Here is a 17,961-nt window from a genome sequence, read left to right on the forward strand (position 1 = left end):
TCAAAAGTTTTTTTAATGGAATTCTAATAGTTTTATTTTTAAACCCAATGAATAGGCTTACTAGTTGCTACAGTGATATATTCCACTGGTTTTGAAGACTTATCCACTGATAAATGAGGGCAGAAAAAACAGCCACTTATTGTGGAGATCTGAAAGTGTTTAGCCTCATTTGAACAAAAGTCTACTTTGTACAAAATAAACATAAGATTTATAATGGGTCACCCAATGATTTATGGCATGGAGTGAAACAATTTGTTTCTAAAAAAAACTATCTTCATAAATCTGTTTTTTAGGTTGGTACAGAAATTTTACATTTAACAGTGAAATGAAAAAGTAAATAGTAAGAAAAAAGCTCCCTATGCCTCTCCCTCTAAACTTGTGTTACAAAATGACCTGTGTACATTAACTATATACTGGTTGAAATAATTGCACAATTTTGAATACGTTATCAGGAAAGAAAATTTGATCAGAAATGAAGCCACTCTGTCATTGGCTGTAGATTTAATGGTCTTAGTTGTCCATAAAAAAAAAATATTTTCTTAACCCACACAGTATTAATGTCCAGAACAGTTTTTCTATTAAGTGGATTGTATTTTTACTGTGGGGATTTTGTATGCTAGGGTCTTCACATATTTATCTACAGAGAGTACAAAATGTCATTTTCAGTGACTATTTCTGTATCCACAATCATTCAACCACTTCATGACAAGCCTCCATAGCACCTTAAACTTTTATAAAATGATACAAATGTTAGTCATGTTGGAAACTTAACTTGTTCTTGAGCTGGTTAAGTTTTTACATTTTATTAAGGGTCTATTAGCACATGATGCTCTCCAAATTATATCTTGTCAGGACATTTATTTTCGCACTCAAATTTTCTTTTAAATAGTTGAAATATAGAAATATAACACTTATATGAGTGACAAAATGAAGTTATTCCTTGACGATTTGCCACCTGCTGGACGGAATTGCTTACATCTTTGCAGATAGAATTTAAAGCGAATTGAAAACTTTTTCTGTTTTGTGCTCCTAAATGTTACACTTGCAAAGTTGGATGCAAAAAGGTTTGGTGATAATATATAAGATAAATACTTTGTTAATAATGCGATTGCAGTAGTGATAAGAGCAATGGTACAAATTTGCTTTTTGTTGACGGCCAGCTTCCATCTCCATTTTCCATTGCAAATCATTTATCTTGGTTTGGACTTACTGTATGCAGCAAAGAAAATCTGACAAATGAGCAATGCCGAAATGCAAAGTTACCTTAAATGTTTTGCTTTATAATCCAGCTTTTTGTCTTCTGGTCAAAAATCATACTATTTTCCCCCACATATAAAAGAATCCAGAAATGAGCCTAATCCCTTTGTGAAAACCCCTGGAGGTCTATGATCTACAAACACCTATTTTTGCAGGGCAGTCCAGTTCTAGTCCTCAAGAGCAACACTCCTACAACACAAGCTGCTGAGCGCTCTGCAGAAAACGTCCTATTTATTTGTAGAATTGTAAACCCAAACATCTGACCCAAACAAACTTCTGACTAAATAAAATTTCAAAGTGAAGTCTTTCTGCTGTCTTTATGAATGGAACACTTTGTGCTGCAAATAAAACACATTTCAAAGCATGTACTAATGAAATTTTTTTACAAAGGACAAACTAAAGATTGTTATTGGCTTCTTTAAAACTTAACTGGATTCAGAGCCATGTGTAGAGACCAGTGTTGTAGATTCTATCTTTTCCCCTGTCCTTTAACCTCCTTTTTAATCTGCTGACACGCCACAGCGTACACAAACATGTTTTTGCATGACTGATGCCAGGCATACATAGACAGACTGAAACTGATTAGACAAGCGTTGGAGGGTACAGATTGCAGAGAATTAAAAGCTAAACTCACACTACAATCTTTACCTCATTTGGTTACATCCATAATGTGAACTAATTGTGGCCCCAAAAATTAATTTACACTCAGGGGTTCTGGTCGGGTCCTGAAACTGGTTAACGGACCTGGTGGAGCACAGAGACAAAAATGAATGAACTCCAACACCAGTTTAACTCTGACAGGTCAGTTCAGTCTCCTTCCCCCATACGAAGTGATGTTTCTGTAGCTGAAGATCGGCTCAGAAGCCCCTGCTTTCAGGCACTGCCTTTCCCACATTGCACACAAACCCTCTCATCTACCACTAGTGAGCCCATGGGGGGAGGGACCCATGTCTCACCTATGGGTGAAGGTCTGGCCACCACAGTGCCTCACCTCCAGGTTTGGTTCTGGAGTGGGGCCCCGGTGAGGTGTCCTGGCAAGAGAACAGTTTCCATGGATATAACTCGTAAGGGGTCTTTAGGCTGCTCTGTCCGTGCACCGAGGATCAGTTTGTCATGGGTGACTCTACCAGGGGCATGAATGAAGCCCTTCACAACATGGCTGCTGATCAGAGACTTAATCCCTCCACAACAATAAGTGGATAAGTGGGTGCCACATGGAGGGACTGTGAGATACATCCTGAGATGTTGTTGTGCTTGTGAGGCTAACGATTTATTTTCTTTTCACAGCAAAATCTCTTCCTGCTTTGTTGTGATTGGTCATCTACTCCACCAATACTGGTTTTACACATCCAGATTGGCTTTTATCTCTTAAAGCACTGGGTGACTCATTGGTGGACCGGGCACATAATGGACAGAGGCTGTGGTTCTTGTAGCGGTTGTTTTGGATTTGGGTCCTGGTCTCGACCTGGTACAGTATCTATCCCTATCCTTTCTCTTTCCTCTTTCATGACAAGTTGCTATTGAGTAAGGGGCCTAAAAAAACGCTCAAATGTTGAATGTGATTTGTAGTATGGGGCCCACCAGATATACCTCAGCTTTGTAGTGTCATTGATAAACAACCAAGCTGTGATTCAAATATAGCTGAGACTTCCTCTGACAACTCATCACACTAAACAGGAAGCTCTTCTGAAATCATAAAATTATGAAAATAAAGAAAGGACAAAAGTATCAAGAACAAGCTCAACTATCACAAAATCAGTTCATTTCCTAGCTTTGGAGTTACGGAGAAAGAATCTTCCTCCTATCCTACAACTCTTAGATGCATGTGTTTCAATAAACCTAAATGAATGCTTGAATTTTCAAATTAGCAGTCTTCCAGATTTGCAAAGGTCTGGTCACAAACCATTAAATATATTCAGGTGTTGGTGAAGGTATTCATCCAGATGTTTCATGTTGGTAGCCCTTGAGGACTAGAGTTGGGTATCTCAGGTGTAAAGTAACAAAACTAAGTAATTCCTGCGCAAAACTACATCAATGTTAGTGAAGGTGCCTCTCCCTTTCTGACTGCAAAACAGAGTATCAGTAAAACAGAGAAAAGTGGTTGATTATTAAATGTTCATCAGCTTTGAGCAATGAGGGCGGCATTCAATAAAGAGAGATTTTTGCACACGCTCTGTAGCTAGTGAGCATGCTCAGAAAAGAGAATGCAGCCATTTTGACATTGCCCAGCTTTCTGCAGGGAAACGAGTCCAGCTGTTATCATATCTGTTATTCCGAGCTAAAACTTGTAAGTATTAGTTTAACGATTTTGTGGTATGAAAAAAGATGAATGCTGTTTAATTTTCTTTTTTGTTTCTAAGTTAAATGTGTAAAACTTTCAGGCTGTATGTCATAAAGAAAGAAATCTGAATTGTGAGTTTAAAAAAATGACCTGTGTCTTAGATTTTGTGTCACTTCTTTACAAGCTCAGTTTCCTATAATGAGTATTTGTTGATTGGTGCAGCGCATGTGAGAGACTTCATTACTCCTAAACGGCGTGTGTGCTGTCGTCTGTCCATAAAATGAACAGTTGTGGTGAGAGTCTTCAGTAAAACAACAATTTAGCTATTTTTTTCCCATTTAACTTGACCTGCTTGAAACATCTATGTAGTTGGGACATGTAGAACCCACCATCTTTAAATTGGATGTCTATGATTAGACAAGAGGACGACAGTGAAGCCTCCTGTAGGTGAAGAAACAAAATGAAAACTTGGCCTCATGTTTACTGGCAAATATCCTGTAAACTCAAATAACTGCAGTTTTGACCGTCTGTTTCAGATCACCACGATGTCCACAACTGTGGTTCTCTGGCTCTTCTTGACAGTGGTCTGTGCAGCAAGAGGTCATCAACCCATAGAGCAAGCTAAACAAGCCACAGACCTCTCTGCAGACAGCAGTGACGACAAACTCTTATTGGTGACCTCGGCAAACAAAGAGTTTGCCTTCAATCTCTACAGGAAGTTGGTAGTTCATGCTTCCTCTAAAGGCCAAAACATCTTCTTCTCCCCAGTTAGTGTCTCTGCTGCCTTGGCTGCTCTGTCTATGGGGGCTCGAGGAGAGACCCATCAGCAGCTGTTTCATACTCTGGGCTTCAACAGCTCCCAGCTAACTCAGGCGGATGTAAATAATGCATTTCTGAAAATCATAGGAAGTATGGCGTCTAAGATCAGCCAAGGCACCGCTGTGTTTGTTGACGACCTGTTCACACCAAAGCCTGACTTCCTGCATGTCCTGAAGCAGTGGTATTTTACTAAGGGCTTCAATGTTGACTTCAGTAACCCTATAGAGAGCGTCAATACCATCAATCAGTATGTATCCAGAATGACCAGTGGAAAAATGACTCACTTAGTAGAAAGCCTGGACCCAAGCACACTCCTGTATCTCCTGAGCTATGTCTACTTCAAAGGTAAATGTCTTGTAGCAGATTCAGAGTTTTCATTTTTGACTTTTGTTCTTCACCCTGCATGTAACCATGTCTGTTCAAACAGGAATCTGGGCAACTCCATTTGATCCAAAGCTGACTACGCTAGATTTGTTCAGAGTGACTGAGAAGATTGAGGTCTAATGACTAGCACACAGAGCAGCTGAAAGATGCACTCTTCAGCCTTGAGTTGACCAACTAAACGTCTCTTTCAGGTTCCAGTCCCAATGATGAGGATGAGAGCTGATGTGGACACTTATTATGACAAGGCCGTTGCTACATCAGTCCTCCATCTGCCCTTCAACAACTCTTACTCCATGCTGCTGCTGCTACCTGATACCATGGAGACACTGGAGAGCAAGATCAGTCCTGCACATATCACCAGGTGGTTGAAACAGCTGAAACAAAGGTTGGGAGAAGTTTTGTTGTGGCACCTATTTGTTTGTGCACTCAGCTCTGTGGTTAATTGCCCCCCCCCCCCTTTTTTTTACGTAGGAAGTACAAGATCTCTGTTCCCATGTTCTACATGAAGACCTCCTACAAGCTGAATGATGTGCTGAATGAAATGGGAATGGCAGACATGTTTGAGAATTATGCAGACCTCAGTGGTATTGCAGATGGACCGAAACTGGTTGTGTCTGAGGTAAGTAATGGGAACAGAAGAAAACATTCTTCCCTGTCAACAGTTTGACTGTTTTTGTTTTTTGTTTGTGCTATTAGGTTGTACATCAAGCAACGCTGGATGTTGATGAGACTGGGGCTACTGCTGCTACTGGTGTTGACATCTCTCTTTTCTCTCTCATCGCCCCGGAATTGAAGTTTAATCGTCCTTTTATAGTGATGATCACTGAGGTCTCTGCAGAAAACATAATTTTTATGGGCAAGATTGTAAATCCAAACATCTAAGATAGTTGGTTTTACATTGTGAATAAAAAGAGGTAGTTTTTTTTTGTGTGCGTCTCCTGTGGCTGTATGGAACATTTTGAGCTCCAAATAAAGGGTGGGGGCGGGGGACTTAAAATGAATGCAGTGGTCCAATTTGGACCACTGCTTGCTTTGAAGTGGTGATTTTATTTTTCTCTAAAGGATTTGCGTCTGGGGTTCAAGGTTTCAAAGCGTAAAACTGACACTAGTTTTGGAAATCCATCATTTTGACAAATTCAGACTAGGTTTAAATCTAAAATTCTGTGGTATAAAGGGTCCCAAAAATATTAATTTCTACAGAAATGAACTGCTCCCAGTCAACCAATCAGAGCCAGGGGGAGGGTCTTGGCACACTCAGTCAAGCTTGTGTATGTGCAAGTTTGCTTCTAAATTCTGTTTTCAGCAGCAGAACTGTGGGAAAAGTTTTTAGTTGTTCAAAATAAAACTTAACCTATGCTCAGGATGACATGAAGCAAGTAGAATATAACTTCAATAAAGGTATGTTGTCCCTCTAAAGATGGGACAACAGGTCTCATGCTTGGTGTATATTTTCTTGTAAAGCAATGAGCCTGTTCTATACGAAGTGCAAGGATTGACGGTAAACTGTTTTAACTACAAATATACTCAGTAAAAAAAAGAAACTCAAAAATTCTGCTGAATTTTTGAGTTTCAGTTGAATTTTTGAGGGTTTTTTAGGCTTTGTAAAACCTGAGGCTATGATTGGTCAGTGACTGACCAATCAGTGAGTCAGTCAGTTCATGCAGAACAACAGTCTGGACAGAATAAACATCAAAGTTCACCAGCTCGTTGATATAAACGGGCTCTGTCTTCATCCAGCCTTTAGGAGGTTGGACAAACTGAACAGCCAGTAAAGGGTAAGTGTTTCAGTTTTTTACAGTAAAGCTAATCTTATAAGGTATGTTTGTCCAGAACATTAGATGATTTTGTAATGTGCTATTCCTTTTAAAATCCAGATTTGCAAAGAAATTGCAGGAAACTGCTACATTTGTGTAGTCATCAGTGTCTTGAATGTGTTAACATAAAAATATTGGCATTTAACCAGATCTGGCATACAAAACAAAATCACTTTAATCAAGGAAACTGTATGACATAATGCAGATAAGTTTCATAAATCATGAAACTCCAACCAGTAGAACTAAATGAGTAGGTATAGAGATTTCACTTTGCTTATGTGCAATAACAAATATTGTGTAACCCAAAAATAAACATCACTTTTGACCCTTTGTTTCAGTTCACCATGTTGTCTGCACCCGTTGTCCTTTGGATCTTATCGGCATTGGTTTGTGTAGGAAGAAGCCATCATCACATAGGGCATGGCGAGAAAGCCCAAGACACTGCTGCAGACGATGCCAACAACAAAATCTCACTGGTGACCTCAGCAAACAAAGAGTTTGCCTTCCGTCTCTACAGGAAGTTAGCAGGGCATGCTGCCTCCCAAGGCAAAAACATCTTCTTCTCCCCACTTAGTGTCTCTACTGCCTTGGCTGCTCTGTCTGTGGGGGCACAAGGTGAGACCCATCAGCAGCTGTTTCGTGGTCTGGGCTTCAGCAGCTCCCAGCTGGCTCAGACAGATGTAGACCAGGCCTTTCGTACGTTCTTTGCAAACACCTCTCAGGACATTAGCCAAGGCACCGCTATGTTTGTTGGCAGCATCCTCAAGCCAAAGCCCGAGTTCCTAGATGCTCTGAAGCAGTCCTTTTCAGCTGAGGGTTTCAGTGTTGACTTCACCAAAACTACAGAGAGCGCTGATACCATCAATCAGTATGTCTCGGATAAGACTAATGGAAAGATAAACAAGCTGGTTGAAAGCCTGGATCCAGACACGGTCATGTATCTTCTCAGCTACATCTACTACAAGGGTAAAAGTTCTCTTCTTTCTCTTTCATTGTGGAGAATTTTAGTTGGTGGGGTTGTAATTTATAAGATATCTGCTTTCTGCTCAAAAAGGAAAATGGGAAACTCCCTTTGATCCTCGAGATACCAGGCAGGATGTGTTCAGAGTGGAAGAAAACACTGAGGTTCCAAGTCATACAATCACGCATGCAGAGCAGATCTGAGTCATCTTGAATTCAATTTACAACTAAGAAACTCAAACCTTTATTTTCCAGGTTCAAGTTCAGATGATGGAAATGGAAAAAGATGTTAATACTTATCGTGACCAGGCTATCAACACATCGGTTCTCCACCTGCCTTTCAACAACTCCTACTCCATGCTGCTGCTGTTACCGGAAAATATGACGACACTGGAGAACAATATCAGCCCTGCACACGTCACCAAATGGTTGAAGTGGCTAAAGACAGAGTAAAGAGATGCTACATCAGGTTTCACTTTTTCTTCTGTCAACTCTTGGCAGATGAGTCCTTTAAAACTGTACTTCTTTCAGGACGTACAACATCTATGTTCCGAAGTTCTCCATCAAGACCTCCTATAAGCTGAATGATGTGCTGACTGAAATGGGAATGGCAGACATGTTTGGGGATCGTGCAGACCTCGGAGGCATTGCAGAGGGACAAAAACTGGCTGTGTCGGAGGTAAGGGAGTGGTGCATACAAAAACATTTCCTTGCTTATACTGTTGACATTTGACCCACTCTGCTTTGATTATGCTGTAAAGGTTGTGCACCAAGCCACGCTGGACGTAGACGAGGGCGGAGCCACAGCTGCGGCAGCAACCGGAATCGGCTTTATACCTCTGTCTTTCCACTACGTCCCAGAGCTGAAGTTCAACCGTCCTTTCATGGTGGTCATCACTGATCGAACTGCAGAAAACATGCTTTTTATGGGCAAGATTGTCAACCCAAACATCTGAGAGAAGACCTTTTGTTTAAGCACAGTTTTGTCAGTACTGAATACAAAGAAAAGACTTTCTGTGGTGTCTTGTTCTCATTGCATACACAAGTTATATGTAATAAGACTCCAATTTGTATTTGAAGTTCCTTAATAAATAAAAAAGCAATGCAAGACAAAGTGGAACAATATCTGATTTCTGAGAATTTAAATAAGAATAACCAGGAAATCCAATTAATTGACCGCTTTCAATAAAATGGTAACAACAATGTATGTTTACCTGGATTTGCACAGCAAAACATTTGTCAAACAATGTAAATGTTAAAATTAGTCATAGAGTATTTTGAAGGACCTAACATCCAGTCAAGTTTCAATACCCCATGCAAGACTCCTTGCCATTGCTTTCCTAAATCTTTAAAATGTGTGTACTCCCAGTTGGCTTTATTTAAAAGTTTACATAGTGAGGGTGTGTTCATAAAAAAAAATAAAAGGATGTAATGTACAGGAAAAATATTGCTGATCTTATTACTTTCACTTTATGTGGAAAGCCCTTTATTGGTAAACTCCAACTTGTTCTGTCCATTTTAGTGTGATGGAATAAACAGTACTCTTTGAGATATTGGGATAGTTTTATGATATAACCCAGCAACTTCTTGACAACAATTTGCCCATTTATATTGCAATGAACTTAGAAATAAGTGAACTTATTTTTTACCAGTGAGGTGTCTTAAGACAATTTGGTTGCTCTGGGCTTTATTATAATAGCTGTCTCTATACTCATAAGACAAAAAGAAAACTGAGTATCATTCTTCTTTAACGATATAGTTATATTGTATCGTGTGTTGGTCTGTCCCATAGTGCCCATTGTAATACATTGACGTTTTTGGTTGGAACATGACAAAATGTGGAATGAATGTAGTAGCAAAGCTTATTAATTCAGTTACCAGCTGCAGTTCCGGCATCTGACTGTAGGTGGCGGCAGCATGCCATGTAGACGTTGATTTACAGAATCACACGAAGTAGAAAGTAGTCGCGCAGTGATTGGATGGCCGCCGAACTGTTTCAAACATGGCGGAACAACGGGCAGCGGACCCGCACAGTGGAGCATATTATCAGAAAGAAAGAAGAAAATACAGCGCGGAGGAGGAGGCCAAGCTGGAAAGGCAACATTTCTGGAGAATAATAGATGCTTTTAGGTCTTACAGGTACAATAGATATATTTCACAATGTAAAAGGCGAGACAGGAAGCTGCCATTTGTGTCGATACATCGTAATAATGTTGATGTTTTGCTAACAAGAGAACGACAGAGGAACCACACAGCAACCTTTCTACAATATATTGCTTCAGTTTAGTTTATGAACATTTTGTCGTGTTTTTTGGTATTCCCGCACCAGGTTCCATGTCAATGAGCAGGTCAAGCGGGCTGAGCGTCAGTTTCGGAGTCTGACACAAAGGCACCAAAGGGTGCTGCCAGGTGTTTTATCCAACCTGGCCCGGGTTAGGCAGTGCGCCGAACACAACCAAGAGATTCTGGACGCCGTCGTTCACAATAGCCTTCACATGTTTGAGAACGTGGAGTATGGAGAGAGGGTAAGTCCCAAATTTAGGGTTTGCAATGTTTCAGCGGAACTCGGAGTGACACCTTGCCCACTATTAAAAAGTGGGTTGGGCGAATTTAGAGAAAAGCATAGAACAGATACACTGATGACCGCTCTATAAATAGCCAAAAGATTTTATTTATTTATTTTTTTGTAGCTTACATGTTGGGTAGGTTTCGTATAATAACAAGTGTACAACACTTGTAATTGTGAATGTGCAAATTAATTAATGATTAACAATTTTCTCTTTGATTACTTGACTTTTGTAGATTATGTAATTGTGGATATTAAGCTCTAAACCAGTGTCTCTCAACCTTTTTTGGCCCAGCGTCCCCCTAGCCTTTATCCAGGTCCCTCACCGCCCCCCACCAAAGTATTTGTAGGCTACTTTGCACTGACTGTTATTTTATTATTGATATTACTATCACTATTGTAGATGTTTTGATTTTTATGCTTGTTTCTGTATTTATCATCAAAAATAATTTCCCACAGAACAAAAAAGCCATGGGAATAGAAATTCTTTTCACAGGCGTCTAAGAAAAATGCAATGAATGAATATTCAAGTTAAAATCGGTAGGCCTAACAGCAGCCAATCAGAGTGGAAAAAATATTCTTTGCAATTTTCTAGTTGTTAGATATTACACAAAATTACCAGATAAAAGGTGTACAACATGGCAGTTTAAACTGATCTATTTGCGAAACGACTGAGCTCTGCAACATTAAAACATGGATAGAACTGTAACTACATTAATCATAGCTCTTCTTCTCTTCAACGTTTCTGTTGGTTTCTGGTGGTGCAGCTTTGTGCTGCCTTCAGGAGAATGGGACATCAGAGTATCATCTATAACATTTCACCCAGATGGCATTTACTGTGCAAACCAGAGCTTTCAGTGTAAAAACAAAAATTGCAGATCCTTTTAATGCCATATAAATATGAGACAGAAACATGGATTATATCTTTATATAGACATGTCTATTGATTTATAGATTAATAGTTTTACTGGACAGAAATTACAAAGAACAAATCTGGTTCTTAATCAAATCCTAATGAGTCAAATTGAAAGTGTCATGGAGTCATCAGCCTCATGACAATAACACTGACATGAAAAATAATGTTGAAGAAATAAATATATCAAATCTAATTAAAAACATATGTGATCAGTTATTTACTGTTATGGTCTGTAAGATATATTTATTCTCAGTACTAGATATGGTCTCAACAAACCCATGACATTTCAACAATATTATTTTACCTTTTATCTGGAAATAGTGTATTTATTCTTGCCATACAGTCCTCTGTATTAATTATTGCTCGAAAGGTCTTGCCATACCAGTTTATTCCTCTATTTACTTTAGTTTCTTAGCGTGCCCCACAGTTTGGGAACCTCTGCTTTAGCCTCACTCGAGAAGGTTGAGTGTTGGAAAATGTTAACTCTGAATTTGCACCAACACACACTACTTATTGCCCCTACAATGATTCTTGAGAATAGGGACAAAATGGGTTTTAATTTTCCCCAATTTTTTTTTTATTATTTCTCAACCTTATGTATGAAAATATGACAAATAATGTTTTGGAAATGTAAAGATGCTAAGGTGCAGGCTCCCAGTTGCAACATTTTATTTTTTAATTACAGTTTTAATCGACCTGACCCAGAACTTTGTCATCACCATCTGACAAAAATAAATATACAATATTTTTTTTAATGACCCTATTAGTGATGTTTTACTCATTTTTACAGGCAAATGCTTCTCAGGAAACAAAAAAAAATAAAAAAATTATTTAAAACAAAAAACAACAAAAAGTCCATCTGACGGAGTTGACAGTGCATGACGGAGTTGACACAGAACTGAAGGTGGTGACAAACTAGTGAGTAAAAAGAAAAACTTGATACATGTGAAGTGATGCTATTTATGTAAAATATATTAAAATGAATTAACTGCACATTTAAGTGAGATTTGACAACAATTTCACTGAGTCACAAAAACTGAAGGAGTTGACATCTGACGGAGTTGACAAAATACCAAACTACCTCAATTTATATGTTGTTATTCCGAAGGAGGCCATATTGTAGCTCATCGGGTCCATGAAATCTTTACAATATACCAAAATTAAGCTTTTATTTCACAAAATTTCATCAAAGTTTTGTAAATTGTTAGTTATGGTGTTGACCCATCATGGTTGTGACAAACAACTTGGGAATAAAAAGAAGAAAAAACTAAAAAATAACATAAGCTAACCAGAGCTAACTAGCCCTCTTAGCAAAGGAAGAGAAAGGAAGAGGTCATGAGATTCTTAGAGACAGGGAGTCTCTAAGAATCCTCTTCTCCCCTTCCCCCCAACAAATGATGTCGTTCAACCAGACAGCTATATGTAATCCATAGGGGGGCACCAGAAAATGTTTGGAAACCACTGGTTTAGTCAGATATTTGAAAAAAATTATATTTTGTGTATATTTTATTCAAATTTTGTGTTTTATGCATAGGACCTGTTTTGTCCCTATTCTCAAGAATCACTGCCTATCGAACTCGTCGTATATCTGATATGCTCTTCCCTTAAAATTTGGTACCGTCCTTTTGCCTGTATTTTGTCAGGAGGATCCTAGGAAGGCACGGCCATCCACTACATTTGACATGGACAAACTGAAGTCCACCATAAAGCAGTTTGTCAGAGACTGGAGCGAAGCAGGCCAGGCTGAGAGGGATTCTTGCTACAAACCAATCATTCAAGAGATCCAGAGGCTCTTCCCGAGTGACCAATAGTAGGAATTTTATCTGCTCACTTTTGCATCTACATGCATGTGATTTCAGCAAATGAACTCTACTGTAAGATGGTTTTAACAGACCATATTTTGAACAAACATGTCAGTGTTTTCTATGTGATGTGTGCTTTTTGTGCATTTTATTATATCAGTGATGTGTCTAAGGTGAGCGTGCTGATTCCCGGTGCTGGGCTTGGTCGACTTGCCTGGGAGATTGCTCGGCTGGGATACTCATGCCAGGGCAACGAATGGAGCTTCTTCATGCTTTTCTCCTCAAACTTTGTTCTCAACAGGTAACACATTGAATGCATCCACTTAAGTTCATTTAAATAAAAGTTAAGTAAGTGATTTTATTGTAACTCCTTTTTTTCCTTGCTCAGATAAGTCTTAAATTTAAATAACTTTGATCTTTTAAAAGTTCTGAAAAAAATTGTATCATTTAACTTAGTGAAAAGCTGATTATTGCTATATCCTCGTTTTACTTACGAGTTTGAACGTGTCTGCTCAGATGTGAGGAGGAGAATGCTCTGACCCTGTATCCCTGGATCCACCAGTTCAGCAACAACAAGAAGTCTTCCGACCAAACACGGCCAATCAGATTCCCCGACGTTAACCCCCAGAGTTTGCCACTAAACACCGACTTCTCCATGGTAGCGGGGGACTTTGTGGAGGTTTACAGTGAATTGGGTATGCTTAAGCTGATGTGGAGTCTGTCAGATTTGTTGTCAAATGTTAAAATCTATTTGGTTGGTTAGAACTTTATTCCAATACAAGATGTAGTTCAGCTGACTCAGTTAAAAGTGTTTTTCTTTTTTCTTTTTAATTTAGTAAAAAATAAGTAAATATGTCCCTAAGTGGTACTTTACATTACCTTGTGACATCATGTATTCCTCTCAGAGTGCTGGAACTGTGTGGCTACCTGCTTCTTTATTGACACCGCTAATAATGTCTTGGAATATGTGGACACTATCTGGAAGATTCTTAAGCCCGGAGGCGTATGGATCAATCTCGGTGAGTCTGCCTTGTTAAAAGAAAACTGTACTAGAGACATTCAAAAACACTAGATTTTACATTTAATAAGCACATTTCTGACATAATTTGAATGAGCAACTGTTTATCTTACACACAATCTCATCGGTGTTTCAGATCATTGTGGAAAAATGATCTGAAACACAGATACATAATACATATACAAAAAAAAAACAGCCAAGAGATTCATTGTTATCTCTGAGCCACTGTCTTTATTTTGTACATGACAATAAACCTCTTGAATCTTGCTTGGGAGATTTTCAAGATCAACTAAAGAGGACTATAGTTTGCAACAGAAACATATCAAGTGTGTCGTTATAAAGCAATAAGGTTGTTTAGAAACAGTCGACCAACTTCTGGAGGCTGTGCGATGCTAGTATTCTGTCACATCTCTCTGTTTTTGGTTTCTGTGTTAAAGCTTTTAAGAGCTTTTTAACTTAAGACTCTGTCATTGTCCTATGTTTTTAAGGTCCGCTGCTTTATCACTTTGAAAATATAGCCAACGAGCTCTCTATTGAACTTAGCTATGAAGACATCAGGACAGCAATGTTAAAATATGGCTTCATCTTTGAGGTAAATTTGCATTATATCAATGTTATAGCATTTTGTTTGCATTGAAAACAATCATTGTAGTAGAAAAGCAGTTTTATTTCTGTCACAGGTGGAGAAGGAGTCAATGCAGACCACCTACACTGAGAACGAGTGCTCTATGCTGAGATACGTTTACGACTGTGTCTTCTTCGTTGCTCGAAAACCTACACTGCATTTTAACGGTCAAGAAGATTTACAACAAAATTCTCCACCAGCTGCTAAGTCGTCCAGGCGAGAGGGCAGCAACAGGCTAACGTGACAAAACATTTCTGCAGAAGCTCAACCACCAAGACACAAGCAATGTGGACATGTTCTCATTTTCTCCCTAAATACGCCTTTTTAAATTGCCTCTCTTCAAAGGTGCTTTCAACATTGAGGTTTTTTGGTGAACTCATGCATCTGAATACAGCTGAACATTTGGATTGTGCTAAGCAGGCATGGGCCATGAGACCTTAATAGAATGATAGATTGAGTGAAAGAAACCTTGTTTTTACAATAATAGTAATGACCCAAAACCTCAAAACAAAAACGCAGCTCACTATCTAATTTATTTTAAACAGCTAAATGTGTGTCTTGTAATAGCTGGAGAAGTCTAGTGGCCTCTTTTCAGCCAGCTGACCTGCAGTGGGAGAGCGAGAGAGCTAAACGGTAAAATGACTGACAATTTTAACAGTTTTTGAAACCAGCTTTTTAAAACCTTGATACAGGTAACTGCGCCGTGGTATCAAACTTTGTGGGACTGCAATATCAGCTTTAACAAAAATGGGTCATCACAGCATTTTTTGATCATGAAGTTATAAGTAATTGAGTTATCAGACGCAAATAGTATGTTTGTTTTTATTGGTTTGTTGTGAACTCCGAACCAGAAGGCGTTCACGTTGTTTGGCCATTAGGTCTCACTCTTAACTTATTTTACTTCACTGCCTTCCCTTGCCACAGTTTGTACGTATTCACGTGTGCCTCTGCAATTGAATTACACATTTTGTAATTTATTTATTTTTTACTTGAATCAACTGCATTTACATCGGTCACCGTTCAGTGTTTAAGCTGTGTAGTTATCATTTTCTTTGAAATAAAGCCAAACATTTAGAGAAAAAAGGCTTTTATAAAAGATTTTACAATTATTTCTGCCTTTATTTCAACTTGGTTAAAAGGCACGCGGAGAAGTTTTGTGCTCACCAAAGGAAGAGGAAAAGCGGTGGGCGGGCTTTAACCAGCAGAGCTCTTCCATGATTGGTCCTTTTGACTGCGGTTGTTGAACGTCACTACCGGTGTTGTTCTTTTTTCTGCACTTGTACTGCGCGCATCTGTGTGAAGAAAGCAGATTCTACTTTGCTACTTGTTACCTCCGATTCTCTCACAGATCTGACTTTTGATGGCCAAGAGACGCGCTGAAGAAACTGTGCTACTCGACTCTCCCAGTAAGAGAAGATACTTCCCTCCGTTTTACAGTGTTGACATGCAGCTGGAGAGCATGGCTTCAGTGGGAGGTGTGAGTTCCCCATCTCTACTGACTTTATTGGGGAGTCGCTGCAGAAAAAGGCCCCTCTATTTCGACAACGAAGAAGTATATTCTCGTCCAAAGATTTCACCCTCGGACTCTGGAAAGCATGCAAAGAATGTTTTGAAGACTCCATCTTCTGGAAGTTTCCAGGACGGCCGCAGGTCCTGCGCACTTTCAAGAAATAAGCGACCGCGAGAGGACAACGTCGGTTCAGACACAGTTACGGCAACGGATAAAGTAGGTCAACATAGTTTGATTTAGCAATATTTAGCCGACAGACGTTACCCTCTTGAAAGCAAGCTATTCTGTAATGAGAGTAAACTGCCACTAGATGTCGTCATTTGCTCACTTTTTAATACTCATCCGGCAAGACTTGAATTTGAATGTAACGTTATAATTTCATGACGGCTGCATCTCTGTAAATTAGCATTAGTTTAGCTTTTTAACATCTTGTTAAAAAGCTAAACTCGGATATCATACAAAATCCATTACACCCAGATACATTTAAAGTATTTTCTCTTGATTTATTTATTTCTCAAAAATAAATAAAATCCAATTACAGTAAAAGACCAATAGATGTTTTTTTTTAATACGGAAGTGTTATTTTGTGTTTTCACAATAATGGGGAAAACTGACAACAGTTTTCCAGCAGACGGTAATACTCATTGCTAAAATATGTTAGCAATGAGTGTGTCTGTTTACATAGTAGTGCTGTATTCATGTGTATTGATAGAAAATTGACACTGCCTGATTGCATCCATTCCAGTCTGCATTGCTGCAGTATATCATTCAAAAGGAGGCCCAAAACAAACACTAAGTGCATGTAATGTACAGTATTACTGTTGGTCTTTTGTATTGTGATTGTTTACTAATAAATGACTTTAGATCATTAATTTTTACTGTAACGCTATCTGCAAATTTACCTGAATAAACATTTGAAATTCATCACTGTGATGAATTTGTGCAAGTTTTACTTTTGAATTAAATTAGCAAGAGAGATTAACTTTGGTCATTTTCGAGATTCGTCTGTTCAAGTTTTCTTGCATCTTTGCTTTTACAAAATGGTACTATCAAGGTTTGTCTAGATGCTCACTTGCCTTTTCTCTTTCTTTCAGACAGCTGATGAAGATGGTACTTACAACTCTTTTCAGTACTGGAGGGTCCCCTTACCCGAACTTGACCTTTCCCTGCTCGAAGAGTCTAGTGACCATTACCCAAAAAAAGACAAGTCAAAAGAGAATGACACAACTGCAGATGCAATGGAGACCTGAAGATGATGAACACTTGATGTGTTTTATTACCTGGGCAAAGTGATCCTGTTAATCCTATAGACCTGTCAGATTATAGAGTTAAAGTGGATGTCTTTCTGTAGGATTTCAGTGAATTTCAGATGTTTTGTGAAGGAGCTCTTGGTCATCCTGAAGCTTTATGTTCAATAGGTTTTGTAAGAACCAGGGGAGGCTGTTCTTCATTTACACCTCTGCCCTTTTTTCTGCTACATCTGCCAATTTGCAGCAGAGTCTTAAGTAGTGAGTTTGTCAAATGCGAAAAGAAGCTGATTATTATTCAGTGCTTCGTATATACCATACATCAACTCACGCAGCAGAAGAAATGTTTTGTACCGACTTTGACAACTGATAAGTTGAAGTAATTTTCCAAAATGTACTTGCGGGGTTCTGTGCAGTCTGGATGATGATGTCATTTGTTTTTAGTATTCTTCAGATTTAAATACATATATTTCCCTTTAGTCTCACTTTTATTCCGTCTTCCTTTTGTCCTTCCTCTTAAACAATGGTGTCTGCAGGTTCTGTTTTCTAAAGACCAGTAACAACAGAAATATCTGCCGTAAAGTCATTATGAAGTTTTGTGCTTATGCTTAGTAACCATCAGAAAATGGATGGCGAACTCTGGAAAGATGTACAATTAAGACATGAACAAGAACCCATGTTTGTAGTCTGCTTCAAGAAAAATGTGGATCTGGTTCCCAAATAAACATCTCTCAGCAGAGGTTGCTCTGAGTTACTTTGGTT

The 17,961-nt window shown here is 38.8% G+C and overlaps 3 protein-coding genes across 4 annotated transcripts; all 3 read left to right on the forward strand.

The window, feature by feature from the left end:
- The first annotated feature begins 2,615 nt into the window (after positions 1–2,615).
- Positions 2,616–5,669, forward strand: LOC103470660 (serine protease inhibitor A3K-like). 2 transcript variants are annotated; one of them, XM_081610542.1, is made up of 6 exons: positions 2,616–2,725; positions 4,075–4,702; positions 4,785–4,855; positions 4,933–5,126; positions 5,213–5,360; positions 5,438–5,669. In XM_081610542.1, the coding sequence occupies exons 2-6, from the start codon at positions 4,084–4,086 to the stop codon at positions 5,621–5,623; spliced, it is 1,218 nt and encodes a 405-aa protein (XP_081466668.1). In that variant the 5' UTR covers positions 2,616–2,725; positions 4,075–4,083; the 3' UTR covers positions 5,624–5,669. The 2 variants fall into 2 exon arrangements, with proteins under 2 accessions (XP_081466668.1, XP_017162101.1); XM_017306612.2 differs by lacking the exon at positions 2,616–2,725 and adding an exon at positions 3,386–3,544.
- Positions 5,670–6,407: 738 nt separating this feature from the next.
- On the forward strand, positions 6,408–8,629 carry LOC108166569 (serine protease inhibitor A3M-like). The gene is made up of 6 exons (XM_017306614.2): positions 6,408–6,516; positions 6,894–7,521; positions 7,610–7,680; positions 7,771–7,964; positions 8,047–8,194; positions 8,277–8,629. Exons 2-6 carry the CDS (start codon positions 6,900–6,902, stop codon positions 8,469–8,471), a joined length of 1,230 nt encoding a protein of 409 aa, XP_017162103.1. The 5' UTR covers positions 6,408–6,516; positions 6,894–6,899; the 3' UTR covers positions 8,472–8,629.
- Positions 8,630–9,456: 827 nt separating this feature from the next.
- Positions 9,457–17,938, forward strand: carnmt1 (carnosine N-methyltransferase 1). Its single transcript, XM_008419138.3, has 9 exons — positions 9,457–9,654; positions 9,845–10,040; positions 12,641–12,807; positions 12,960–13,100; positions 13,316–13,494; positions 13,705–13,818; positions 14,306–14,409; positions 14,498–16,168; positions 17,047–17,938. Exons 1-8 carry the CDS (start codon positions 9,518–9,520, stop codon positions 14,684–14,686), a joined length of 1,227 nt encoding a protein of 408 aa, XP_008417360.1. The 5' UTR covers positions 9,457–9,517; the 3' UTR covers positions 14,687–16,168; positions 17,047–17,938.
- Positions 17,939–17,961: the final 23 nt, after the last annotated feature.

This window comes from Poecilia reticulata, chromosome 9 (assembly GCF_904066995.2).
Source record: "Poecilia reticulata chromosome 9, P_reticulata-male-v2, whole genome shotgun sequence".
Taxonomy (NCBI): Eukaryota; Metazoa; Chordata; class Actinopteri; order Cyprinodontiformes; family Poeciliidae; genus Poecilia; species Poecilia reticulata.

Excerpts from the sequence above, each read along its gene's own strand:
- LOC103470660 (XM_017306612.2), top strand. The coding sequence starts at position 3,446 with ATGCTCAGAAAAGAGAATGCAGCCATTTTGACATTGCCCAGCTTTCTG. Across the intron at positions 4,856-4,932 it reads GAGTGACTGAGAAGATTGAG|GTTCCAGTCCCAATGATGAG; the intron begins GTCTAATGACTA and ends CGTCTCTTTCAG. Across the intron at positions 5,127-5,212 it reads TTGAAACAGCTGAAACAAAG|GAAGTACAAGATCTCTGTTC; the intron begins GTTGGGAGAAGT and ends TTTTTTACGTAG.
- LOC108166569 (XM_017306614.2), top strand. The coding sequence starts at position 6,900 with ATGTTGTCTGCACCCGTTGTCCTTTGGATCTTATCGGCATTGGTTTGT. Across the intron at positions 7,965-8,046 it reads TTGAAGTGGCTAAAGACAGA|GACGTACAACATCTATGTTC; the intron begins GTAAAGAGATGC and ends TACTTCTTTCAG. Across the intron at positions 8,195-8,276 it reads AAAAACTGGCTGTGTCGGAG|GTTGTGCACCAAGCCACGCT; the intron begins GTAAGGGAGTGG and ends TATGCTGTAAAG.
- carnmt1 (XM_008419138.3), top strand. The coding sequence starts at position 9,518 with ATGGCGGAACAACGGGCAGCGGACCCGCACAGTGGAGCATATTATCAG. Across the intron at positions 9,655-9,844 it reads GATGCTTTTAGGTCTTACAG|GTTCCATGTCAATGAGCAGG; the intron begins GTACAATAGATA and ends TTCCCGCACCAG. Across the intron at positions 12,808-12,959 it reads CTCTTCCCGAGTGACCAATA|TGATGTGTCTAAGGTGAGCG; the intron begins GTAGGAATTTTA and ends TTATTATATCAG.